Source organism: Phacochoerus africanus, chromosome 11 (assembly GCF_016906955.1).
Source record: "Phacochoerus africanus isolate WHEZ1 chromosome 11, ROS_Pafr_v1, whole genome shotgun sequence".
Taxonomy (NCBI): domain Eukaryota; kingdom Metazoa; phylum Chordata; class Mammalia; order Artiodactyla; family Suidae; genus Phacochoerus; species Phacochoerus africanus.
The window spans coordinates 36,182,319-36,209,537 of NC_062554.1; the positions used below are offsets into that span (position 1 = coordinate 36,182,319).

A 27,219-nucleotide genomic window follows, 5' to 3' on the forward strand; every position below is an offset into this window, starting at 1 on the left:
TGTTCTTCCAGTTTTTCTAGAACACAGAGTGCCTCATTCTGGTCTCCACCCCAAGCTCCTCCACTCAGGTGGTGCTGCGGGTCAGCAGCTATAGTGGCTCATGTTTTACTCCATGTAGAGGCTGATGGCAAGTGCCAAACTTTAGTTCACATGAGCTACATTTTGGGCTGTTGCTCACATTTGTGATGAACCTGCTCTTGTTTTTGTGAAGTTGACTTTGAAGGGAAGCTATCTGTTGTAGCTCAGGAGTAAATTTGCAATTCTCTCTCAGCTGCCCTTAAGGTGCTTTGAAATTCTCTATAAGTCATACTGTCCAACAGAGTGGCAATGTTTCCAACTAGTGCTTTGGATGGCAGAATTGTCCAGTCAACACTGACGCCCTGTGTTGTAGAATTCCCAGAAATCACCTCAGAGGACACTCGAGGAAGATGAAGAATAGCTTTATTATGCCAGCGGGTCCACAGGAAATCGATTCCCAATCATGGACCCTGAACAGAAAAGGGGAGATACATTTACAGTGCTTGCTTATGTGTCTAACATGCTACATTAACCTTTAGTTACATGCAGGATACAGAAAGAGGTATAGCTGTACAAAATGCCTTATATTGTTACTTTAATGATTAACCTTAAGTACAATCTAGCTGTTTTTGAATTTATTTAGAACAATCCCGGTGGGAGTTTCTCAAGTCCTAATGACTTTGTTTTTCTCAGAGCTCTCCTATGAGTCACCTTAAGTTCACCAAGATGGACAGTGGCAGCAAGATGGCTTCACTCTTGCCAAGCTCCCTATTCCCTTTTTCACACCCCTGCACCTGTGCTTCTCAAATGGAGTTTTAACTAAAGAACAACCCCCCCTTGGCTAAGAAGGCAGCTGCAAGCCTTTCCAGCTGTGCTAATCACTATGCCACCCTTCTTGTAATAATGTAACAACTGTGTGCTCTCTGTCCAAGCCAGCAGCCCTGCTAATCAGGTACCCAGCATTGCTTATCAGTTCTGCTTCTGTAACCTTGCTTGCTCAGTTTCTTAGGGAGGAACACTGTCTGCTTGGGGATGGGGGAGGTCCAGGATGCTTACATGGGAAAATCAAGACCTTGTAGTGTATAAAAGTTACTGAGAACAAAGACCTGGTGCTCAGACTCTGGAGGTGACTCCTCTGAGCCCGCACCGGTGCTGAATAAACCTTGCTTTTCCATATCTCCCAGTGCTGCTTGTCTCCTTCCGTTGCCACAGTTTTTTGCGGTTTCCGCAACACTTCTAAAGAAGGCAAGACTGTTGTTAAGGCAAAACTAGTGTAGAGGTTAAGATACTAGACCAGGCAACCAGGGAGCCTGGTTCAAACTGTAGCTCTGTCACTAATTGCTTGTTCTGTGACCCTGGATAATTTGTATAACTTCTGGAGTTCCCCTTGTGGCACAGCAGAAACAGTCCAACTAGGAACCATGAGGGTGCAGGTTTGATCCCTGGCCTGGCTCAGTGGGTTAAGGATCTGGCGTTGCTGGGAGCTGTGGTGTAGGTCGCAGGCTGGCTCAGATCTGTTGTTGCTGTGGCTCTGGCGGAGGCCGCTGTTGTAGCTCTAATTCGACCCCTAGCCTGGGAGCCTTCATATGCCGTGGGTGTGGCCCTAAAAAGAGAAAAAATGTGGGGCTCAGCGACCGGAAAAAGCCTAAGTCACGGGTGAACCACTGGACTCAGAAGGTCAGAAACTTGGGAGCGGAAGTAGAGGCGCAGCAGGGCGTGCCTGTCAGAGGCCGCTATTGGAGAAGGTGGGCGGGGGCCGGAGGCCACTATTGGAGGAGGCAGCCTGTACGGGGGCGGTGACGCTCCGCGCCCGCCGCGCACTCGCGTCTCTCCGTCACGAATTCTCTGTTTTGGGCCAGACTACTATGGCGGTGTTGGCGCTCCTTGTGCGCGGCGCCTGCGGGCGCAGCCTCCTGCTTCGAAGGCGGATGCAGGTGAGGGGGGCTGTGATCCAGAACTTGTCCGCCTGCGGCCCTCGCGCCCCGAAGGGGCCCGGTGCGGACCTAAGGAGCACCCCCCGCCCCGTCTCCATGCGGACGCGCCCCCCTAGGCCCGAGTGTTCCCTTCGAGGGGACTCTGCTGGGTCGAACCACTGATTTCTGGGTCCAACCGAGAGGGGAGGCCGGGCTTGGTTCTGGCCTTGCAGACGGGCAGCGAAGATCCGTAAAGCTGTTTTCCAGGTTTTCTGTAAAAGGCGGTTGTGAGCGTTATCGTGGGCAGGTTTTGTTTCCCCATTAGTCATACACCGTGGAGGCACTATGTGATAATAGAACCTGACCCCGGACAACTCCAGACCTATCAGGGACAATAACTCGGTTTCTTCTTGAGTGGGACTCACGCCCGGGGGAGTCCAGAGCCTTTTCTCCTTTGGCTACTCTTTGGAGACGCGGGGTGGCGAGCTGGAAAGGATCTGCACTCAGAGCACCAAGCACCTGTGCACAGGGTCTGCAAAACCCAAGGAATACATAGAAGGTGAAGGTGATGTACACTTTAAAGTCCACTCAGATTTTGAGAGTTTGGATTTTACGCAAGTCAGTGAGGACTATTGACGCCTTTGTTTTGTCGTAAATAGAGGTCTGGGAAGATTGAAGTGGGGAGAAAACTTTTGTCAGTTAGTTGGGTTGTAACTTGAACTGAAGTGCTGGCAGTAAGTGGAAAAGAAGCAGCATCATGCAAGAGATTGAAAAAGAATAAACGTAGAACTTGACAAATACAGAGTGAGGCTGGGGAGCCAAGGGAAAATGAAGTCTAAAATTAATCTTGAGTGACTGAGATAATAGAAGAGTGGATTTCCAGGAAAGATGGGTTTTTAGCATATTTGTTAGTTTCAGGAATGACTTGGGAAATCACAAAAAAATGTCATTAGGTCAAAGTGGGTTTCTGCCAACGTTGAGTAGGTGAATTAAGTGAACTAGGTAGTCTTAAGTTTGTACAAAATAAATACAAAAACCAAGTGCAGAACCTTCCTAATTTATGGTTTAATTAAGAGCTTACAATCAGACAGATGTTGTGGATGAGAAAAATGAGAAAAATGTTGTGGATGTTGTCTCATCCACAACATCTGCCACCACATGATCTGTGGTGTTCTTTTAATTGAACTTTGGGAAATAGTTTTTTTTTTTTGGTTACTTGAATTAAGGGCTTTTTACTTAACCATGGAAATCTGTTTCAACAGGGTTTTCAATATCAGTGGCATTTTGTGGAATGGAATTTAATCTCTTACCCACTAAACTAGCTTTTTCCAGAGTTCCCATCTCGGCTCAGTGGTAATGAACCTGACTACTATCCATGAGAATGCAGGTTCCACCTCTGGCCTCACTCAGCAGTTAAGGATCTGGCAAGTGGTGATGTGATGTGCAGTAAGCAGAAGTGGATAGAGTCTGGAGATAGCATGCAGGTGGGATCTATTGAACTTGATGACTCATGGGCTGTGAATGGCTGAGGAAGAAGGTGTTCTATAGGCCTTATTGAGCCCACTTAGACACAGGTGTAGGCAGAGAAGCAAAGAGGGTGTAGTATAGGCCTTTGGGAGACAGTATTTCCAGGACAGGCAGAACCAGCAGGAACCGTGAAGGTGGATGAAAAGAGAGGGTGGTGATGTGAAAGAAAACCAGTGGGATGTAGTGTCATCTGAAATCCGGGGGAGGGGGATTTTTTTGGGGCGGGGAAGATAGCTGTATTGCTTTGCCAGGCAGAGGGGCACAGCAGGCTAATGCCTTAAAGACTGCTCCCTTTGGAAGGTGTTAGGAGGTGGTTTTATAGTTTGGGAAGTGGAATAAGGATCAGGGTAGAGGCAAGCTTGCATTGTCTTTCAAAGCTGGTGTTTAGTGGCCCCAGGACTGGTTCTGGTGCTCCTCCTCCTTCCTGGAATGAAGAATGCTTCATCTAGTAGTTCTTCCATTTGTGGGGGTTTAGGTCTACAGAAAGGCCAGTGTCTGGACTTAATGAGGTTCAGGGTATTTGTGTCTCAGCACAGAAGGAATTCAGCAACAAAATGATAGGCAAGAAATAGATTTTTTTTTTTAAAGAGAACAAATCCTCTTTTATTTATTTACTTTTCAATAAGTTTAAATGGATTCTGTATCCAGTGGCTTTAGCAGGAAGGTTGCTTCGGAATTTGGCATTGAACCATGCCACTTTTGCCATGAGCACAAGTTAACTTTTCCCCAGGTTAGTCCCGTTTTGTGCCAGGAGTCACTATGTTATTCTTTGCTTTGTACACATAAGCACATCTCTTGCCTAGATAAAATTCAGTTTCGTCGTGGCCATAAACACCTTCAATTTTAAGAAGAGCTCTGTGCTCCCTCTGGTTCCGGAGACCCTGCTTATAACCAGCAAAAATGGCCTTGGACCACAACCTTCCCGACCTCAGACGATACGCTAGAATCCTTCACGATAAGTAGGGTCTATAAGCAGTGGTTCAAACTATATGACATGTTAAGGGTGCATTTGTTTTTGCACAGCTGATACCAAGGAGAACATAATTAAGCAGAAGCACATGGCCTTGTGTTCTGAGCACAGGCATGTGTGCTGGGCTGGGCCAGTGCTGCTCATCACTTGGGTAGACCTGCCTCAGGGGAGTAAGCATTCAGCTTTCAGAGGAACACCTGAAGGCACAGATAGCCAATGTATTTTATTTCAAGTTCTGCACAAACAGTTTAATTTGATAGTAACAAGTAACACGGGTGATCTCTTTGTGTTGACATTGATCTGTTTGAAAGGTAAGTTTAAACCAAATGTTTGTGAAACTTCTGCCTGCAGCATATTTGGAGACTGTTGCACAACAGTAAGTAATCTGCTTTGAACGTGGGAATGGCTTGCTTAATATGTCTCTTCATAGTTGTTAAATTCTGTCAGATAACTTAAGCATTTCTCCCTTATAAGATTATAATGCTGCTTGAGTATAGGGACCATAGTTTACAGATCATTATTCTGATAATGCCTTCTGTAAGGTAAGTGATCCCAAAATATTTATCTAGCAAGTGAAAGATCAAATACTTTTCTGTGTGTTAGTTATCTCCCCCTCGCAGAAAACTGTAAAGGCATCTCTTTAGAGGCTGCATTGAATAATGTAATGATGACATTTGGAATCAAATCAGGACTAAATTGGTTATTTCTTATAGCAAAGTTGCTTTTATGAACTTTCTATATAAAAGTGACTTATTCTATCATATTAACATCAGAAAAGAGATTACCTTAGAATTAAGTTCTATTCTTCCACTGCCAAGGAAAAAATTCTCTTTAAGTTGTAATTTGCATGCCTCTATTCTTATCTCTGAGTGTCTTGTTTAACCTATGAAAAGCTAAGTTTTGGGGGTCAGTTTATTTATTTATTTTTATTTTTTTGCTATTTCTTGGGCCGCTCCCGCGGCATATGGAGGTTCCCAGGCTAGGGGTTGAATCGGAGTTGCAGCCACCGGCCTACGCCAGAGCCCCAGCAACGCTGGATCCGAGCCACGTCTGCAACCTACACCACAGCTCACGGCAATGCCGTTGAACTCACAGCAACGCCGGATGGTTAACCCACTGAGCAAGGGCAGGGGACCGAACCCACAACCTTATGGTTCCTAGTCGGATTTGTTAACCACTGCACCACAACGGGAACTCCGGGGGTCAGTTTAAAGTTTTTAGTTATTTGTAGACTTTATTACTCTGTGAGAGTAACCACTGAGCCACAACGGGAACTCCTGGTCATTATAACTATTGACAAGATTAGGTTCTAAGTATAATTTGTCAATTTTGAATATTTATTATGCTTTCTGACTCCAGAGGTTAAAAAAATGTTTGTCCTGGAGTTCCCGTCGTGGCGCAGTGGTTAACGAATCCGACTAGGAACCATGAGGTTGCGGGTTCGGTCCCTGCCCTTGCTCAGTGGGTTAACGACCCGGCGTTGCCGTGACCTGTGGTGTAGGTTGCAGACGCGGCTCGGATCCCGCGTTGCTGTGGCTCTGGCATAGGCCGGTGGCTACGGCTCCGATTGGACCCCTAGCCTGGGAACCTCCATATGCCGCGGGATCGGCCCAAGAAATGGCAAAAAGACAAAAAAAAAAAAGAAAAAAAAAGTTTGTCCTATAAATTGTCCAATTTGAGATAAATTAGCTCTCTGAACTGTTACCTTCATTTTCAGAATTATTATTGGCATTCATTCCTAAGAGTAGTGGAGAGAATTGAGGGACAAAATATTTTTTTCCTTCTTAAAAATTAATTTATCTCTGACTCTGGCATAGGTAATATAGACTATATTGTTATGTTTACCGCAAATAAATTAGATATTTGGGAGTTTTCTGGTGGCCTAGTGGTTAGGACTTGACATTGTCATTTCTGTGGCTTGGGTTCAGTCTCTGGCCTAGAAAGTTGAACATGCCTCCAGTGCAGCCAAAAAAAAATATTTTTATTTTTTTTGTCTTTTTAGGGCCATACCCACAGTGTATAGAAGTTCCTGTTAGGGGTCCAATCCGAGCTGTAGCTGCCAGCTTACACCACAGCCACAGAAGCACAGGATCTGAGCCTCATATGTAACCTACAGCACACTCACAACAACGCCAGATCCTTAACCCACTGAATGAAGCCAGGGATTGAACCCGAACCTTCCTGGATATTAGTTGCGTTTGTTAACCGCTGCAACACAATAGGAACTCCAAGAGAGATTTTTTAGAATTGGATGAAGAGACAGCAAGTTTTACTTAAAGTTAGGGCCACACTGGAGGCATTTGGAAGTTCCCAGTCTTGAGGTTGAATCGGCACTGTAGCCTCTGGCCTACGCCACAGCCACAACGATGCCAAATCCAAGCTGCATCTGTGACTTGTACCACAGTTCATGGCAATGTCGTATCTCTTAAACCACTGAGTGAGGCCAGGGGTCGAATCCGAATCCTCCTGGATACTAGTCAGGTTTGTTACTGCTGAGTCACAAGGGAACTCCTAAAGTGTTTTTTTTAAAAGAACAAGGATAATTTCTTGTGGTACTCTAAAATTACTTAATTTAGAACTTAGATTTAACTTAAAACTACATTTTATAAAGCTATACTTAAAAAGGCTTAGAAATTTTAAGATGATAAACTCATCAGAAGTTAAAACATACATTTCCAATGGTCAACCAGATGAGTATATTACAAAAGCAGCAATTTTTTTTTTCTTTAAATTGGCTGCCGTGGCTGCATATGGAAGTTCCTGGGTCAGGGATTGAATCTGAGCTGCAGCTGTGGCAATGCTGGATTTTTTTTTTTTTTTGGCTTTTTTTAGGGCCGCACCTGAGGCATATGGAAGTTCCCAGGTTAGGGATCCAATCAGAGCTGTAGCTCCTGGCTTAGCAACCTGAGATTCGAGCCGCATCTGTGACCTACACCACAGCTCCTGGAAACGTCTGATCTTCAACCCACTGAGCAAGGCCAGGGATGGGACCTGCAACCTCATGGATACTAGTTCGGTTTGTTTCCTCTGAGCTATGACAGGAGCTCCTGTTTTTTTTTTTTTTTTTGTCTTTTTAGGGCCATACCCTCAGGCTATGAAAGTTCCCAGGCTAGGGGTCAAATCAGAGCTACAGCTGCTGGCCTACACCAAGCCACAGCAACACGGGATCCAAGCTGCATCTATGACCTATACCACAGCTTATGGCAAACACTGGATTCTTTTTTTTTTTGTCTTTTTGTCTTTTTGTTGTTGTTGTTGCTATTTCTTGGGCTGCTCCCGTGGCATATGGAGTTTCCCAGGCTAGGGGTCCAATCGGAGCTGTAGCCACCGGCCTACGCCAGAGCCACAGCAACGCGGGATCCGAGCCGCGGTCTGCAACCTACACCACAGCTCACGGCAACGCCGGGTCGTTAACCCACTGAGCAAGGGCAGGGACCGAACCCGCAACCTCATGGTTCCTAGTCGGATTCGTTAACCACTGCGCCACGACGGGAACTCCTACACTGGATTCTTAACCCACTGAGTGAGGCCAGGGTCTAATCCACATCCTCATGGATACTAGTTGGGTTCATTACCATTGAGCCATGATGGCAACTCCTTCAGTAATTTCTAAAATTAAAAGAATGATATATGCTAACTGGAAAATTTGGAGATAAAAGTATGACACAGCCAAAAGAAATTACCATAACCTCATTATTGAGAAGTATAAAGTGATACAGATTAATATTATTTATATTGCAGGAAATAAGATATGTGGAGCGAAGTTATGTATCAAAACCCACTTTGAATGTAAGTATAAATTTAAGTTGTGCTTTAAAATTTCAAGGATTTAAAGGAAGTGAAGTCAGTCTCCCCTCTTCTTCCCCACTGTCTACTGTAAACAGCCTTCTCTAAAACTGGGCACTGTTCTTCCCTCACTGTCAGGGACGCCCATTATACTGTGCTGGTACATTGCAGAAATCACATGGAAGGTAGCAGAAGAAAGGGACTGAACAAGGCTGGGAATTAGGACCACCACTTGGTCACCAAGTGCTTTCTGAGGGGTCCCTTCTCTGTTTCATATGGATCCAAAATGACATAGTCATAGCCTTCGACCAGAATCTAGGAACAGCTCTATTATGTATGAGAATTTATGTACCTGTTTAAGAGAATGTAGAAGGCAAGTATAAGAATTGTTACCAAAAAAAAAAAAAAAAAAAAAATTGTTACAACCGTGTTTTCTAATATTTAAGAGAGCTCTTTACCTATTTTTTCTCATATTTCATATCATCTTATTAATAACTTAAGAAATTATGGCACTGGTTGTGTCCTAGATAAGTGGTTCTGCCACCACTAGCATACAGGTCATGATTCCTAACTCTGAGTTCCCTTCATTAAAAGAAGCCCTTTGATTAGGGTTGTTTATTATGCAATTAACAAGGGTAATCATTTCTTAAATTTTGACTAAGGAATAGACTGGAAATTTAAGCTTCTGGATTGAAACCTCCTGTGAGAACTCGGAAGGAACTGTGCCTATTTTAGAACTGGTTTGTCTTAGGTTTTCTGTTAGGTCTTAAATCATGAAATGCCAGCACCAAACTGATTTTACTGCTGTTCAAATATTGAGATTATGTTAATCTTTGGTAACTAGTCATTCATAAAAAATATATCTTGGATAATATATCTATGAATTATGTTTATTTAATGAAAGAGGATTTGGGTAAAATACTTAAAACTTTTTACCATCTTGTCTTGCCAGGAAGTGGTCATAGTAAGTGCTACAAGGACGCCCATTGGATCCTTTCTAGGCAGCCTTTCCTCTTTGCCAGCCACTAAGCTGGGTTCCATTGCTATTCAGGGAGCCATTGAAAAGGCAGGTCAGTAGCTGCTTTACTTTTTGTGTTGAGGGTGCAGGGATTCAATGGACAAAATGTTTATTTTGCACTATCTACTTAGAAATGAATTAATACCTACATTTCTGAATTCTTTTTTTTTTTGCTTTTTCCAGCCGCACCTGTAGCATATGGAAGTTCCCACGCTAGGTGCCGAATCAGAGCTGCAGCTGCCAGCCCTACACCATAGCCATAGCAATGCCAGATCCGAGCCGTTTCTGCGACCTACACTACAGCTTATGGAATGCCGGATCCTTAACCCATTGAGTGAGGCCAAGGATTGAACCCACATCCTCATATATACTGGTTGGGTTTGTTACTGTTGAGCCACAAGGGGAAATCCCATTTCTGAATTCCTTTGAAAAGAAGTCCTTGGAGTTCCCGTCGTGGTGCAGTGGTTAACGAATCCGACTAGGAACCATGAAGTTGCGGGTTCGGTCCCTGCCCTTGCTCAGTGGGTTAACGACCCGGCGTTGCCGTGAGCTGTGGTGTAGGTTGCAGATACGGCTCGGATCCCGCGTTGCTGTGGCTCTGGCGTAGGCCTGTGGCTACAGCTCCGATTGGACCCCTAGCCTGGGAACCTCCATATGCCACGGGAGCAGCCCAAGAAATAGCAAAAAGACAAAAAAAAAAAGTCCTTGTAGTAAGAGTGTTAGGAATGAAACTCAAAACTGACAAGGAAAAGAAAACCATTCCTGCTATATAATGCCATGTACTTTACTAGGTCATTACTAATTATTTAATTGAATAAAATATGGAAATGCCTTTTTGATTTTTTTAAAAAAGGGATTCCAAAAGAAGAAGTGAAAGAAGTGTACATGGGCAATGTTCTGCAGGGAGGAGAAGGACAAGCCCCTACAAGGCAAGCGGTACTGGGTGCAGGTAATAGGAATATATTTTTGCTTTTATACTTAAGATGTTTGACTTGGCCAAATGGAGGTCATTTCAGCATTAAAAAAATGTTAAATGCATAATAGACTTAACATGGGCAGCAGAAATGTTGCAGATTATAGTTTAACATGCTCTATTTTATTAATTTAATTCTACAGTTGTTTTTGAAGAGTATCTTTTTTTTTTTTTCAAAGTATGACTTATATTGGTTTTAGGCTTACCTGTTTCTACTCCATGCACCACAATAAACAAGTTTGTGCCTCAGGAATGAAAGCCGTCATGATGGCCCTCTCAGAATCTTATGTGTGGACATCAGGTAAGAAGTACCTTCTTTCCATTTTATAACTAAAATAATATGTAGTGCTAAAAGACACTCAAAATCTAAGCATATTTATACTTTAGGAGTGAGAATCTTTCTCATACAGTTTGCTGTGTTGTTTCAGACATTCAGGAATGTCTGGATTTGCCGTTCTGTTTTTTTTTTTTTTTTTTTGGCCATTTCTTGGGCTGCTCCTGAGGCATATGGAGGTTCCCAGGCTAGGGGTCTACTCTGAGCTGTAGCCGCCAGCCTACACCAGAGCCACAGCAACACAGGATTCGAGCCATGTCTGCGACCTACACCACAGCTCATGGCAACGCCAGATCCTTAACCCACTGAGCAAGGCCAGGGATCGAACTGGCAACCTCATGGTTCCTAGTCAGATTCGTTAACCACTGAGCCACGATGGGAACTCCGCCATTTCCATTTGAAGTAGAGGTCAAAACAAAAGCTTCAGAGTCTTGCGTTAAAGTAGTTTTCAGCCAGGATGTTTCAGTTTTTGAGTGCTCCTTTACTTGGAGATTCTGGATGATTTAAAACATAATAAATATTATTTGCCAGAAAGAGAAGGTTTTTCATCATAAATGAGAATAAGATGCTTATCATCTGATGAAAATAAGATGCTGATCAATTCATCATTGATTGAGCTGAGAATTGATGACTAATTTGTAGTTCCTCATGCCCAGGTTCACTTGTAAAATTGTGCAGACTTTGTATTGGCCTTGCTGATTTTTTTTTTTAGCTATACCCACAGCATGTGAAGTTCCCAGGCCAGGGATTGAACCCAAGCCACAGCATGACAGCGCCAGATCCTTAACCTGCTAAACCACTTGGTAACTTCTGGCCTTGATGATCTTGTCTTTACCTGAGATGGAGCAAGAGAGAGGCTGCTTGGCAAATAGATGCTGGTTGTTAGGAGATGACACCTGGACGCGTAGAACTAAGGGCATAACACACCAAGGTAAAAATCATTTCTGAGGTGTTTGCAGATTTTCTTACATATACAGGAACCACAATTATGTGTACCTTTGCTATTACTCTTCCTTTGCTTTGTTTCCAATTGTAAGGCAAGCCAAAGAGGGGAAAAAAAGTGAAACCCAATACACATGCTAAGAACTGAAAAGGGTAAAGTATAAATGAGGGAATTCGGAGTTCCCGTCCTGGTGCAGTGGAAACGAATCTGACTAGGAACCGTGAGGTTGTGGGTTTGATCCCTGGCCTCGCTCGGTGGGGTAAGGCTCTGGCGTTGTGGTGAGCTCTGGTGTAGGTCGCAGACACGACTCGGATCCTGTGTTGCTGTGGCTCTGGTGTAGGCCAGCAGCTGCAGCTCTGATTTGACTCCTGGCCAGGGAACTTGCATGTGCCACATGTGTGGCCTTAAAAAGCAAAACAAACAAAAAAAATTCCCCAAAAACATTAGTCTCATCATGTGCAAGTTTCAGTTTGTCTTTGGAAAAAATCCCTAAGAGGAGAATTTGAGTCAGATTTAAAAACTTTGATTTGTATTCCTGTTTTGTTTTGTTTGATTTTTAGGGCCACACCTGCAGCATATGGAAGTTCCTAGGCTAGGGCTTAAATCAGAGCTTCAGCTACCTATACCATTCATACAATGCCGGATCCAAGCTGCATTTGTGACCTATACCACAGCTCACAGCAACCGAGGATCTTTAACCTATGTGCCAGGCCAGGTATCAAACCTACATCCTGGCACTCCCAAGATGCCACTGATCCTGTTGCACCAGCGGGAACTCCTAACAATACTGTTATTGAAAGCAATACACAGTAATTGGGAAAGGAAAGAAGGAAAACTGTTCCAAAAAGGGATAGAAATAGGTGGTCAGGGAAAACATGAAGTGGCTGTGTTCTACCTTAAAACAGGAAAGGTAGGTGTTTCACAGGTTGGTGGATAAAGGTCAGAAGTGCAGAGGTGTGTGTGATTTAGCATGGTATCTTTCAAGGACTTCGAACAGCTCTACATGACCTGAGTTACAACTACAGGTGCAGGCATGTGATTAGACTGGGAGAGAGAAGGCAGATTATAAAGGCCCCTTATATATTATGCTATGGAATCCTTTAAGGAGTACAATAACCAGATATACATTCTAGCCAGAATGACTCAGATAAGTGTAGATGACACTTGGGTGGAAGGAAAGGCTACATGTCAGATGATCAAGCAGGAAATTATATTAGCTGTCTAGGAATAGTTGATGAGGATTTCAGTCAAGGAAGTAGGATTATTTCTGAGAACTGAGGTTATGTTTTTTAGTGTTATCAGTGAAATAAAGGGTTAGAGAGTTTCAGAAGGTGGTTTTACATGAAAGATTCCTGGCATTCTTAGTAAATGTCTGATTCTAATCTTAATTATCATTACACATTTTATTTTTTTTGTCTTTTTAGGTCCGCACCTACAGCAAATGTAGCTTCCTAGGCTAGGGTTCAAATCAGTGCTATAGCTGCTGGCCTATACCACAGCCACAGCAACTCGGGATTGGAGCAAGGTCTGTGACCTACACCATAGCTAACTGCAGCACCAGATCTTTAACCCAGTGAGTGAGGCCAGGACTGTGTCCTCCTGGATACTAGTCAGGTTCATTACCACTGAGTCACTATGGGAACTCCATCATTATAAACATTTTAAGACCTTCTCCTTTCACCAGTGTAAAGAGGTACTTCGTATAGTGACTGTATAGCAGATGTTTAATAAAGTACATGTAAAATAGGGTATTTTTTGTAGTTTTGCAGTGATAATTGACCTTGAACAACAGGGGTTTGAACTGCCTGGATCCACTAAATGTGTGGATTTTCTTTGAGAAATACATACTGCAGTTGAACCTGTGGATGTAGCACCATGGATAAAGAGGGGTTACTGTGAAGTTAGACAGGAATTTCCCTTTGTGTGGAGGGTCAGCATTCCTGACCCTGGTGTTGTGAATTGATGCTGGGTTTCTGTGTGTTGCTGAGCAGGATGTAATGGTGGCAGGTGGAATGGAGAGCATGTCCAACGTCCCCTATGTGATGGACAGAGGAACAACACCCTACGGTGGGGTAAAGCTTGAAGATTTGATTGTAAAAGATGGGCTCACTGATGTCTACAATAAAATTCATATGGTAATGACTGCTTTTTAATGGATATAATATCACTGTATATAATATCACTTGATTTTTAAAATACATGTATTTTAGAAACTGAACTGAAAGATATAAATACTGATTTAGCTATTCATTTTAGGAAAATGTCTTTTTGCCTTTCCTAGGGGTGCCCCCATGGTATATGGGGTGTCCCAGGCTAGGAGTCGAATTGGAGCTGTAGCCGCTGGCCTGCACCAGAGCCACAGCAACGTGGGATCTGAGCTGCATCTGCGACCTACACCACAGCTCATGGCAACGCCAGATCCTTAACCCAATGAGCAAGGCCAGGGATCGAACCTGCAACCTCATGGTTCCTAGTCAGATTCGTTAACCACTGTGCCGTGACGGGAACTCCAGGAAAATGTCTTTCTAATGCTCATTGTATTAGCATGGCTCAAGTGTTGAATAAACTGTCCCATACCGATACAGAGAATTTTCTGACTTATAATAATGTATTCCATATCTAATTATTTGCCTTTGAAATATCAGTTTTGGATAAATTCAAGTATTTGAAGATGAGACATGAAAGACAAAAATTACCTAGTACAGAAAAGTATATTTTAAGAAACTAAATTTAACTGTTAACCACTATTTTATGTTATACAAAGTTAATTAAAAATTACAACTCTTATCAGGGTAACTGTGCTGAAAATACTGCAAAGAAGCTGAATATTCCACGTGATGAACAAGACACCTATGCTATTAACTCCTACACCAGAAGTAAAGCAGCATGGGAAGCCGGAAAATTTCAAAGTGAAGTTATTCCCGTCACAATTTCAGTAAAAGGTTGAAGGATAATGTTCCAAAATAGATTTTTAGTAGACATTAAGTGTTGCTAAATTTTTTGATTAAGTTTTATTTTTGTATTTTTATGTTTAAGTTTTAAATGGGTATATTTTTATCTTTGTACATTTCAACTGAGGACACTGACACTTCTACTTGTGGGTAATAAAGAGGAATATTGCTAGTTAAAAAATCAACCCAATTTAATATTTAGTTTCAACTCAATTGCAAATTTCACTAAGCATATTATTTTTAATTTAGAAATATATTGGAGTTCCCATGGTGCCTCAGTGGAGATGAATCTGACTAGTATCCATTGAGGATGCAGGTTTGATCCCTGGCCTCACTCAGTGGGTTAAGATCTGGTGCTGAGAGACCTCCTCACCAATTGCAGCAGAATAAATCTGCAGTAAAGACTCAATAATTTGGTTTAGGTTACATTTTTTTTTCTAGAAATAATTGCTGTGATCAGAATGAATGACTAATAGAGCTTATCCAACCTCAGTTGGACATCTACCCCTGGGGTTCGAAGAATGGGGTCTGTGATCACAGAAGGAGGCTTGAGAGAGAAGAGAATAGGATGTGGCTGAATCAAAGATTTCAACTGCATCAGGCCATTTAATCAACGCTTGTCTAAGACACTAAGAGAAATTCTTGAGCATTCAAGATGGCAGATTCTTGCGCAGAATTGATATGGGCTCATTTAAAGTACATGTTTCTTTTTTTTTGTCTTTTGTCTCTTTTTGTTGTTGTTGTTGCTATTTCTGGGGCCGCTCCCGTGGCATATGGAGGTTCCCAGGCTAGGGGTTGAATCGGAGCTGTAGCCACCAGCCTACGCCAGAGCCACAGCAATGCGGGATCCGAGCCGCGTCTGCAACCTACACCACAGCTCATGGTAACGCCGGATCGTTAACCCACTGAGCAAGGGCAGGGACCGAACCCACAACCTCATGGTTCCTAGTCGGATTCGTTAAGCACTGCGCCACGACGGGAACTCCTAAAGTACATGGGTTTAAAAGGGAGGCACAGGCTACCAGGCATCTGCTGTACTGTTTCTTACTGAGCAACCACTTGTTATCCTAATTACTAAGATTACTTAATTTAAAATATTTCTGTTTTAGGTAAACCAGATACAGTGGTCAAAGAAGATGAAGAATATAAACGTGTTGATTTTAATAAAGTTCCAAAGCTGAAAACAGTTTTTCCAAAAAGAAAACGGTTAGTGTTTTCCTTTTTATTTTATTTTATTTTTTGCTTTTTAGGGCCGCACCTGCGGTTCATGGAGGTTCCAGGCTAGGGGTTGAATCTGAGCTATAGCGTCACAGCCACAGCCTTGCAGGATCCGAGCTGTGAATGTGACCTACGCCACAGCTCATGCAACCTTAACCCACTGAGTGAGGAGAGGGATTGAACCTGCAATCCTAGTTGGATTCATTTCTGCTCTGCCATGACAGACACTATTGGAGAACAGTTAGTATTAAGAAATGAAGCATAGGAGTTCCTGTTGTTGTGCCTCAGTGGAAACAAATCTGACTAGTATCCATGCAGACTCAGGTTCCATCCTTGGCCCTGCTCAGTGGGTTTAGGATCTGGCATTGCTGTGGGCTGTGGGATTCGGATCAGATCTGGTGTTGCTGTGGCTGTGGTGCAGGCCAGCAGCTATAGGTCCGATTCAACCCCTAGCCTGGGAACCTCTACAGAGACCAAAAAAAAAAAAAAAGAAACGAAGCATAAAAAATAGAATCAGGGAGTTACCACTGTGGCGCAGCATTGTCTCTGCATTGGCTTGAGTCACTGCTGAGGTGCGAGTCTGATCCCCAGCCCAGCACAGTGGGTTAAAGGATCTGCTGTTGCTGCAGCTATGGCTCGGATTCAGTCGCAGGCCCGGGAACTTCCATATGTTGTGGTGTAGCCAAAAAAAAAAAAAAAAAATCACTATTCCACATCTAGACTTACCATATGAAAAGATGTTCAACAGCACTAATTATAAGAGAAACGCAAATCAAAACTATGAGGTACCACCTCACACTGATCAGAATGGCCATTATTAAAAAGCCTACAGTTCCTGGAGAGGGTGTGGCAAAAGGTAACCCTTCTACACGGTTGGGAAGGTAAATTGGTACAGCCACTAAAGAAAACAGTATGGAGCTTCCTCGTAAAACTGAAAGTAGAGTTCTGTAGAATCCAGCAGCCCCACTCCTGGGCATCTATGCAGAGAACATTAATTCAAAAGCATGCATGTACCCCTGTGTTCATAGCAGCACTATTCAAAATAGCCAAGACATGGAAACAACCTAAATGTCCATTGACAGATGAATTGATAAAGAAGATGTGGTACATTTATGCAATAGGATATACTAAGACATAAAAAAAGAAAAATAATGCCAGTTGTAACATGGATGGATCTAGAGATTATCATACTAAGTGTTTAAGTCTGAAAGACAAATACCATATGATAATACTTATAGAATACGAAATATGACACAAATGAACTTATCTAAAAAACAGAAAAGACATACATAGAGAACAGGCTTGTGGTTGCCAAAGGGGAGGCAGGAAAGGGGAGGGATGGATTGAGAGTTTGGGATTAGCAGACCCAACTGTTGTATGTTGAATGGATAAACAACAATATCCTACTGTATAGCACAGTATCCTGTGATAAACTGTAATGGGCAGAAACTATGAAATAGAATATGTGTGTGCGTGTGTGTGTATGTATACACACCTATAACTGAATCCCTTTGATGTATAGCGGAAATTGTCAGTTATAAATCAACTACAATAAAAAAGAACCCCATATCTAGTCTTAGAATTGCCTAAGGATTTTAAAAAAGTAGTTCTAGAAAACATCCAGATGTTTTAACATTTTCAATATATCAGGCTCAAGTGGAATTAACAAGTATTTATCGAAAATATATTTCAGATTGCTTAGCAGTTAGTACTTGCTTCTGGAACATACTGTAAAATGATTATAGAATCCAGTGTTTCATATGCATCTTATCTTGAAGGTTTTTGTGATATGAAGGTCAAGTTTATATATCTGTAAGCCTTTGGAGGGCTAAGATTGATAGCTGCACCTGTGGCAACACCAGATCCTTTAACCCACTGTGCCTGGCCAGCTAGGGATTGAACCTGTATCCTGGTGCTGCTGCTGATTCCACTGCGCCACAGCAGGAACTCTGGCAGCTGTGTTGTGAAAGAATGTTCTGACGCCATGTTTATTGATGTTTTCAGGTACAGTAACAGCTGCCAATGCCAGCACATTGAATGATGGAGCAGCTGCTGTGGTTCTTATGACTGCAGATGCAGCCAAGAGGCTCAATGTTAAACCACTAGCAAGAATAGCAGGTAGAAATTGTTCTGAATTTGTTTATTCCTAAACCTCTACAAAAGCTCTTCCTAAAATCGAGTTTCCTTGACTGTTATATATAATATTGAAGTTGGCTATTTCTATCTGTAGGTTGTACTTTGTCACAAAAATAATACATTTTTTGAGATAGAAGCTCCTTGAATACTTTCATTATGATTTACTTTATATAAGAGAAAGCTTTTAAAATCTTTTCCTATCCTGTATGATGTGTGGGAGAATACAAGGTACATGTTTTCCTGTGACACTGCGGGGAAATGGAGTCAAGTAGAATAATAAGAATATGGGGGGAGTTCCCGTCGTGGTGCAGTGGTTAACGAATCCGACTAGGAACTATGAGGTTCTGGGTTCAATCTCTGGCCTCTATCAGTGGGTTGAAGATTGGGCGCTACTGTGAGCTGTGGTGGAGGTCGCAGACATGGCTTGGATCCTGTGTTGCTGTGGCTCTGGCAAAGGCCAGCAGCTGCAGCTCCGTCCGATTGGACCCCTAGCCTGGGAACCTCCATGTGCCGCGGATGCGGCCCTAGAAAAGGCAAAAAGACAAAAGAAAAAGGGGAGTTCCCACTGTGGCTCAGCAGGTTAAGAATCAGCAGAGTGTCCATGAGGATTCGGGTTTGATTCCTGGTCTCACTCAGTGGGTTAAGGATTTGGCATTGCCACTATCTGAGGTGTAGGTTACAGATTTCACTCGGATCCCGTGTTGGCTGTGGTGTAGGCTGACAGTTGTAGCTCCAATTTGACCCCTAGCCTGGGAACTTCCATATGTTGTGGGTACAGCCATTTTAAAAAAAGAAAGATTAAAAAAAGGAAAAACATATAGGTTTATGAGTCTAGAAATGTGGAAAATCTAGCTATACTGTCATTTATTATTAACTATTTGGCTTTGGCTTGCTCTCAATCTATTTCTAGCTATAATATGCCTGAGGATTTCAAAAGATATCATTTTTTTTTAGGTAATTGTCCCTTTTTTTTTTGCTTTTTAGGGCTACACCCACAGCATATGGAAATTCCCAGGGTCGGGGTGGAATCAGAAGTACAGCTGCTAGCCTACACCACAGCTACAGTTAATTCGGGATCCGAACCGCATCTTCAACCTACACCACAGCTCACGGCAACGCCAGATTCCTGACCCACCAAGTGAAGCCAGGGGTTGAACCTGTGTGCTCATACTAGTTGGATTCATTTCCACTGTGCCATGACTGGAGTTCCCTAGATCATGGTTTCTTAACATCAGCACTATTGACATTTTGCAACAAATAATTATGTGCTGTAGGGGCTGTTCTGTGCATGTTAAGATGTTTAGCAGCATCTTTAGCTTCTACCCACTGCATACTACAGTTAAGTGGCATTCTACCTGTTGCAACAACCAAAAATATCTCTAGATAATGCTCATGTCTTTGGAGGCAATTTTTCCAACTCCCGATCTGTGAAAATCAATGGCTGAAATAATTGGTATAATTTTATGAAGAGTAGAATCTTAGATAAGGCACAAATACATTTAAATATAAGTGTTAGGAAACTTGCATTTTTACATATTACATAAATTGATAAAGCTTTGTGTGCTTGTAAAAACGATTTTAATAATCTGTTATTTTTCTATAAAGCATTTGCTGATGCTGCTGTAGAGCCTATTGATTTTCCAATTGCACCTGCATATGCTGTACCTAAGGTGAGAACAACATAAGGACCATACTCCATTATGCCAATTTCTAGTTTATGTGTACCAAGATTGCCATGTTTTAGATCTTAAATGTCTTTCATAGGCCAAAGCATAGAGGTAGCTTCATTTCAAACCGTCTCTCTTCTGAAAACAATTAGCCACAAAGACAACAGAAGTAAAGGAGCAACACACAGGCTATCTTGAGTAGATTAAAAACAACATAATTAAATCCCTTGTAAGTATGATGCTGAACTCACACACCTGGAATAGTAACCACACAAAGTGGGAGGTTGGTGTGGCAGAGAAAAAGCAATGTTGAGGGTCCAGGGTTCTAGAATTCAAAGCTAATAATTACTAGAAGGAGTGGTCTTCATCCTGAAAGGGAACTGCTAGGAGCTGGTCTTAGAGTAAAACTAGATATGGAGAGAACCTACCTACTCCAGATTGTCAGTCTGAGTTTTTGCAGGAAGTTCCTAGTGGATCACAGGAAGAGAGACAGACAGTGTTGTGTTGGTTTAGGGGTTCATGGGTCTCAACACTCCAGCAGATACTCCATTTCAGAAGTAGAGGGCCGCACCCTGAGAGAGAACTTCTGAGGATGGCATCCAGATTTTTTAAAAAACACAGAAACCAGTGGGGAATAACAATAGAGATGGATCAAAGACTACTGGGAGATCTCACAAAGCCACAGAATTATACAAATTCTGAAAGTGAATGCATCACCTTGGTGATGAACGTTCTCAGCTAGATTCTGAAAGCTAGAAAAGTAGCTAGACATGTTGGAACTTGTGCTATAGGAACTAGAGGAAGCTTTTTGAGCTGTACAGCTTAGAAAGCTACCAAGGATGAGGAAGAGTTTCACGTTAATTTTATTGTTCACACACAAAAAATTCTGAAGATAAAGGGTATTAGCAATATTTTAGAAAGATAATGGCATAAGGATTACCACTAGCCCCACAGCACCTCCCTGCAATAGCTGAGGAATCACCAAACAAGAGGTCATATAATAAAAGACCTTATTTTTTGTCTTTTTAGGGCCACACTCGAGGCATATGGAGGTTCCCAGGCTAGGGGTTGAAACGGGGCTGTAGCCGCTGACCTACACCCCAGCCACAGCAACACCAGATCTGAGCCGTGTCTGCGAACTACACTGCAGCTCACGGAAACCCTGAATGGGTAACTCACTGAGGAGGGTGAGGGATGGAATCCAAGTCCTCATGGATGCTAGTCAGCTTCGTTTCCACTGAGCCACAATGGCACATCCAATAAAAGAGTATACTTACAGTGAAGGTAAATTGCTCCAGATAACCCCAAAGCAACTTTTATATAAAAAAAGCAGAAACACTAGGGCATGTAAAGGAAAACAGAAACCTACTAATAGTAGAGACTAATATAACCTTTTCATTTTAGTCCTCTTTCATTTGACAGATAAAGTCTAGAACTAAGCAACATATAATCAATAAAGTAGATCTTAAGAATACATATCAGGAGTTCCCATCGCAGCGCAGCGGAAACGAATCCGACTGGGAACTATGAGGGGTGCGGGTTTGATCCCTGGCCTCCCTCGGTGGGTTAAAGATCTGGCGTTGCCTTGAACTGTGGTGCAGGCTGGCAGTTGTAGCTTCCGTTAGACCTCTAGCCTGGGAACTTCCATATGCCACAAGTGTGGCCCTAAAAAGAAAAAAAAAAAAGAGTACATATCAAGTATGTACTCTCAAATAAAGAGTACATGTTCTTTTCAGATTGTCATGGAATGTTCAAAAGAATCATTTTCTCTCTCCAAAACAAATAATATAAACCAGATTCTTTGATTACAGTGCAGTAAGATGAGAGATTAAATCAGAATAAAAGGGCCCATACCCTTGGAAACTTAAGAAAGTCCATGTTTAAATATTTGATGCATCAAGGTTTATGTTGCAGAAATTGCAGAATTTCAGGAAAATAATGAAAATAATTATTGACTTAATCATCTGAACATAATCTATATTTTAAAAATTTTAGGTTCTAAAAGATGCAGGATTGAAAAAAGAAGATGTTACAATGTGGGAAGTAAATGAAGCCTTTAGTGTGGTTGTTTTAGCAAACATTAAAATGCTAGAGATTGATCCCCAAAAAGTGAATATCAATGGAGGAGCTGTTTCTCTTGGACATCCAATTGGGTAGGTAAAATCATAAAGAAAAAGTTATCCAGATATTAGATATCTAATGGCTGCCTTTTTATTTCTGTCTAAACTTAAAATGCTTCCTGTCACTCTTGGTTTAATAGTTTTTCTTCCCTCCTACCTTTCATAAGGCAGATACCATTTCTGATAGGGTCCACACTGAACACAGAGATAATCAACATCTGTTCCTTGAAAGTTAATATTTTATGTTGAAGAAGACAGATAACTGAAGGTTAAAGTCTGTGCTTGGGATTTTAAAAAGATAGCTGTTCTTGAAACAAGTCTCCCAAGTAAAAGTAGTTACATTAAGCTACTTTTACTTGGGAGACTATAAGTCAAGGCTAATAACCTTTTTAAAAAGTTAATTTGGAATAGATGCTTTTTTTGGTTATTCATATATTTTATAAATGGTTAAAAAACCAAAATCCTTTTTTTATCCCAGGATGTCTGGAGCCAGGATTGTCGTTCACTTGGCTCATGCCTTGAAGCAAGGAGAATATGGTCTTGCCAGTATTTGCAACGGAGGAGGAGGGGCTTCTGCCATGCTGATCCAGAAGCTGTAGACAACTTCTTTTGTCTAAGGTGACAGCCCTGTGTAGCCAGAAATGCCTGCTCTGATCCGGGTGACTGATTACCCTGAATCGGCTTGTATTAAAATGATGGTTCATTGATTTAACTCTTTGTAAAAAATAATATAAAAAAATCAAATCCCCAAACATTTTGAGATTACAAATGTATTTTTCTTCTGCTTTAAGTTTTTTGTCATCTTTAACACTTTTTGTTATAAAGCTATAGATAACTGTTTGAAATACCACTGTGCAGTATTAGTGACTCATTTGTAACTAAAGAAGCTTCCATTTTATTTATTTATCTTTTTAGGGCTGCACCTGAGGCACATGGAGCTTTCCAGGCTAGGGGTCCAGTCAGAGCTGAAGCCGCCAGCCTGTGCCAGAGCCACAGCAACATGGGACCTGGGCTGCGTCTGCGACTCATGAGCTGCCACGGCTCATGGCGATACTGGATCCTTAACCCACTGAGCAAGGCCAGGGGTCAGAGCTGTGTTCTCATGGATACTAGTGGGGCTTGTTAACTGCCAAGCCATGATAGGAACTCCAAGAAGCTCCATTTTAGAGAATAAATCTGAATTTACATTTTTGGGGACTGTTAAAAGGTTAAGTGAATGTCATCTATAGATTGCTTCTTTATGACCTGTGGCATATGGAAGTTCTCAGGGCAGGGTTTGAATCTGAGCTGCAGCTGTGACCTGTGCAATACTTTAGCAATGCCAGATCCTTTAACCCACTGCGCTTGAGCAGGGGGTCAAACATCTCCACAATAACCCTAGCCACTGCAGTCAGATTCTTTAACCCAGATTCCCATGGCGGGAACTCCTATAGCTTTCCTGTGCAAACTAGTAGGAGTGCCTCATTATCATTAGTCAAGAAGCCTGGAGTTATCTGGTGGCCTATTGGTTAAGGATTTGGCATTGTCAATGCTGTGGCTCAGGTTCGATCCCTGGTTTGGGAAATTCTGTATGCTGCAGATACGGCCAAAAAAGACCTCAAAGACAGTATGTGCAGTGTTGCTAGAAACAGGAGGAACCCATGTGCTGAAGTCTAAAGTGGGTGCAATTTCTCATAACCTCAGCATTCAGAATTTGGTGGGGGTAGGGGTTAGGGATTTTGGTCTGAATTTACTACAGCAGCAGAGGGTGGGAAAGAAGATACAAACTGCCCTATCAATGAAAGAGATAGGTTGCCACTGGCAGTCAGGATGTCACAGTGCCTGTTCTCAAGCAGGAGAAAATGGAGCATAAGTTATCTTGACTTTTCATTTAGGAAAAAAAACACATTCTAGGCAGGGTCTATGCACACCAACCTCAGCTGCAGTTTTGAGAAGGGAAAGCTGCTGCTATTCAAGTTAAGATTAACCACAGTGGGGGAGTAGAGGGGACAGAAAAGGTCACTGTACATGTATGTCATGGCAGAGAATTCATGGTGAAATCCTTATCTTTGAAGGAACAAAAAGAACACGTGAAAAAAAATTGTTTTTAAGATTCAAAAACAGGAGTTACTGTCGTGGCGCAGTGGTTAACGAATCTGACTAGGAACCACGAGGTTGCAGGTTCGATACCTGGCCTTGCTCAGTAGGTTAAGGATCCGGCGTTGCCGTGAGCTGTGGTGTAGGTTGCAGACTCCACTGGGATCCTGCGTTGCTGTGGCTCTGGTGTAGGCCGGTGGCTACAGCTCTGATTCGACCCCTAGCCTAGGAACCTCCATATGCCGAGGGGAGCGGCCCTAGAAAAGGCAAAAAGACCAAAAAAAAAAAAAGGATTCAAAAACAGTTTTCAAATAGTAATTACAGCCCCCCTTTGCATCTCAGTATGTGCCTAGTACTGTCCTACAGGCTTTATTTGTATTAACTCCTTTAATCCTCACAAAAACTCAATAGAGCAGGGACCATTATATCCCTCTTATATAGATAAGGAAAAGTCCTATGTCAGAGTTCTTTTTGTGGCTCAGAGGTTAATGAACCTGACTAGTATCCACCAGGATGTGGGTTCCATCCCTGGCCCCGCTCAGTGCGTCAGGGATCCTGTGTTGCCGGGAGCTGTGGTGTAGGTCGCAGATGCAGCTTGGATCCTGCATTGCTGTGGCTATGGCATAGGCCAGCGGCTGTAGCTCCAATTTGACCCCTAGCCGGGAATTTTCATATGCCATGGGTGTGGCCCTCCTCCCCCCCAAAAAACTAAGGTCAAATACCTGGTAAGTTGCCAAGATGGGTTCCATTCCAAGTGATCTTACTCCAGAGCCCACGTTAACTTTGCTTCTCAGTACTCTCAAATAAGTATCTGCCCTAATAAAATACATGAAGAAATAGAAATCCAAAATATATTAGGAAAGTTCATTGAAGATAAGGAGAATTAACATTGAATCCAAAAGTCAAGTGATCTGGAAAACATCTGAGAAGCTCTTACATCCGGGAAAAAAAAATGGAGAGATTGAAAAGAACAGAACCAACAGGTAAGTGTTATTTATTAAAAAGAAAACCAAATGGTAATCTGAAGCAATAATTACAATAGAAGAACTCATATTTTTAAGTACTAAGTGGGCAGTTGTGGAAGGCCTTATTTCATTAACAAAATTAACAGCATCATACTCATGTTCTGGGGAAAAAGACTCTTCAAACGTCTTGGTAGAAAAATTGGTAGCCCCAGCCCTTACTGCTATTAACTGTCAGAAGACAAGTGACCAACATCTACCATTTTTTTTGTTGTTCTTTTTAGGGCCACACCCGCGGCATATGGAGGTTCCCAGGCTAGGGGTTTAATCGGAGCTACAGCTGCTGTCGGCTTACACCACAGCCACGGCAATGCCAGATCCTTAACCACTGAGCAAGCAAGGCCAGGGATCAAACCCAAAACCTCATGGTTCCTAAGCAGATTTGTTTCTGCTGATCCACAATGGGAACTCCACCAAATTCTACATATTTTTAATGGAATAAAGTGATAAAGCTAATAGAAATGTCTTGGCAAACAAGAGCTTAGAAAATATAGCACTCTGATGTTTCCTCTAAAAATGAAGGAGTTTCTTTCGTGGCACAGCAGAAATGAATCCAACTAGGAACACCCAGGTTGTGGGTTTGATCCCTGGTTTTGCTCAGTGGGTTAAGGATCTGCATTGCCATGAGCTGTGGTGTATGTCGCACACGCGGCTTGGATCTGGCATCACTGCGGTAACCAGATCCTAGCCTGGTAACCTCCATATGTTGCCAGTGCGGCCCTAAAAAAAAAAAGTCACTAGGATTGCAAGGTAAACAATATTGGGATTATTAATATAAAAATTCATGGATTTAATTAAAATATTTTAATTGATGTTAGAACAGCATCCAGTTAGGTTGAACAGATACTTATGACGTCAATTCTCAAAACACTACAACAAAAGTCAAAATTATGCTCAACATTCCTATGAAAATAAAGAATAGGGAGTTCCCATAGTGGCTCAGTGCTAACTGGACCTGTATCCATGAAGATGTGGGTTTGACCCCTGGCCTTACTCGGTTAAGGATCTGGCGTTGCCATGAGCTGTGGTATAGGTTGCAGATGCAGCTTGGATCTCGAGTTTCTATAGCTGTGGCATAGGCCAGCAGCTGCAGCTCTGATTCAACCCTTAGCCTGGAAACTTCCACATGCCGCTAGTGTGGCTGTAAAAAGAAAAAAAAAACCAAACAAAACAGGGAAGCCTTTTATCATTTAGTTATACTGGAAGTACTAAATCAGCATTGTAAGAACAAACTGTAAAATATGTTAACTACTTAGAGATGATATATCCTTAGTAAATAAAAAATAATCATCAGGAAAGCCATTTGCTCTAGTGAAGTTCATTCAGTAAGGGGCCAAATATAAAACATAAAATACATTTCCTAGGAGTTCCCTTCGTGGTATAGTGGAAATGAATCTGACTAGGAACCACAAGGCTGCAGGTTTGATCCCTGGCCTTGCTCAGTGGGTTAAGGATCCGGCATTGCTGTGAGCTGTGGTGTAGGTCAGACGCAGCTTGGATCCCACATTGCTGTGGCCCTGGCGTAGGCCAGCAGCTACAGCTCCGATTCGACCCCTAGCCTGGGAACCTCCACATGCCGCTGGGGCGGCCCTGAAAAGACAGAAGACAATAAACAAAACAAAACCATTTCCTATAGTAATCATGACATTGTGGTACTGACACAGATTTAGAAAAACAGACCAATTGAATAGATTGGGAGTCCTGCAGCAAACACACAGTTTGTGAGCTTATAACAATGGTAACAGTGCAATATATTTGGGAAAGCATAGTCTTTCTCAATAAATGGTGCTCAGTTATTGGCTATTCAAATGGAAAACCCATTACAGGCGGATGACTGATCAAAATACCAAAGTCTGAAGAATGCAGAAAGAACACCTACATATGAGTAACCCAAAACAAAAATGGGCAAAAGAGATACTTTATGGGAAGATAATCTAAATGTTCAACTATAAAGTAGATTATATGGTATAACAAAATGTGAATAAAATGAAAAAATACATAGCATTGAGGATGATAACTGAATTATATACAAGAATGGATGTCACAATTTGCAAAAGAAGTTTAAAAAGGCTATGTACTGCATGAATTCATATAAAGTTAAAAAAAAAGCTGAAACTATGGTTCTAGATTTCAGAATAATTACCCTTGGGTCTTTCAATTAGTTACTGAAGGAAGTATGAGGGGATTCCAGGGTAATGATAACATTCTAGATGTCATTTTGGTGATTAAGTGGATTTGTATACTTTTTGAAAATTCACAGAACTGTATAACTTAATAGTTTGCATATTTTTTCTATTTTATGCCTCCATAAAAATTTAGCAAGAAATTTATGAGGGTAGGGATAACTCTAAAATTATTGATACATAATCATTAGCTTCTTTCAGTATCAATTAACTCACAGGATAAATGTACTTCAAATGAATATTCCAGCATAATTTTAACTTGGAAAAAATACAAGTAATTCTAAAAATTATTCTGCGAGTTCCTGTTATGGCTCAGTGGAAATGAATCTGACTAGGAACCTTGAGGTTGCGGGTTTGACCCTGG

General features: G+C 42.0%; 1 protein-coding gene across 1 annotated transcript; it reads left to right on the plus strand.

Moving 5' to 3' along the window:
* Positions 1-1,819: 1,819 nt before the first annotated feature.
* ACAT1 (acetyl-CoA acetyltransferase 1) lies at positions 1,820-22,424 on the plus strand. The gene is given in 15 exon segments (XM_047752585.1): positions 1,820-1,952; positions 8,170-8,217; positions 9,167-9,284; positions 10,086-10,181; positions 10,406-10,441; positions 10,444-10,478; positions 10,480-10,506; positions 13,474-13,617; positions 14,274-14,424; positions 15,543-15,622; positions 15,624-15,639; positions 17,656-17,769; positions 19,393-19,457; positions 21,450-21,607; positions 22,053-22,424. Coding segments are annotated over 15 exon segments (1,278 nt in total). The 5' UTR covers positions 1,820-1,883; the 3' UTR covers positions 22,174-22,424.
* The last annotated feature ends 4,795 nt before the right edge of the window (positions 22,425-27,219 follow it).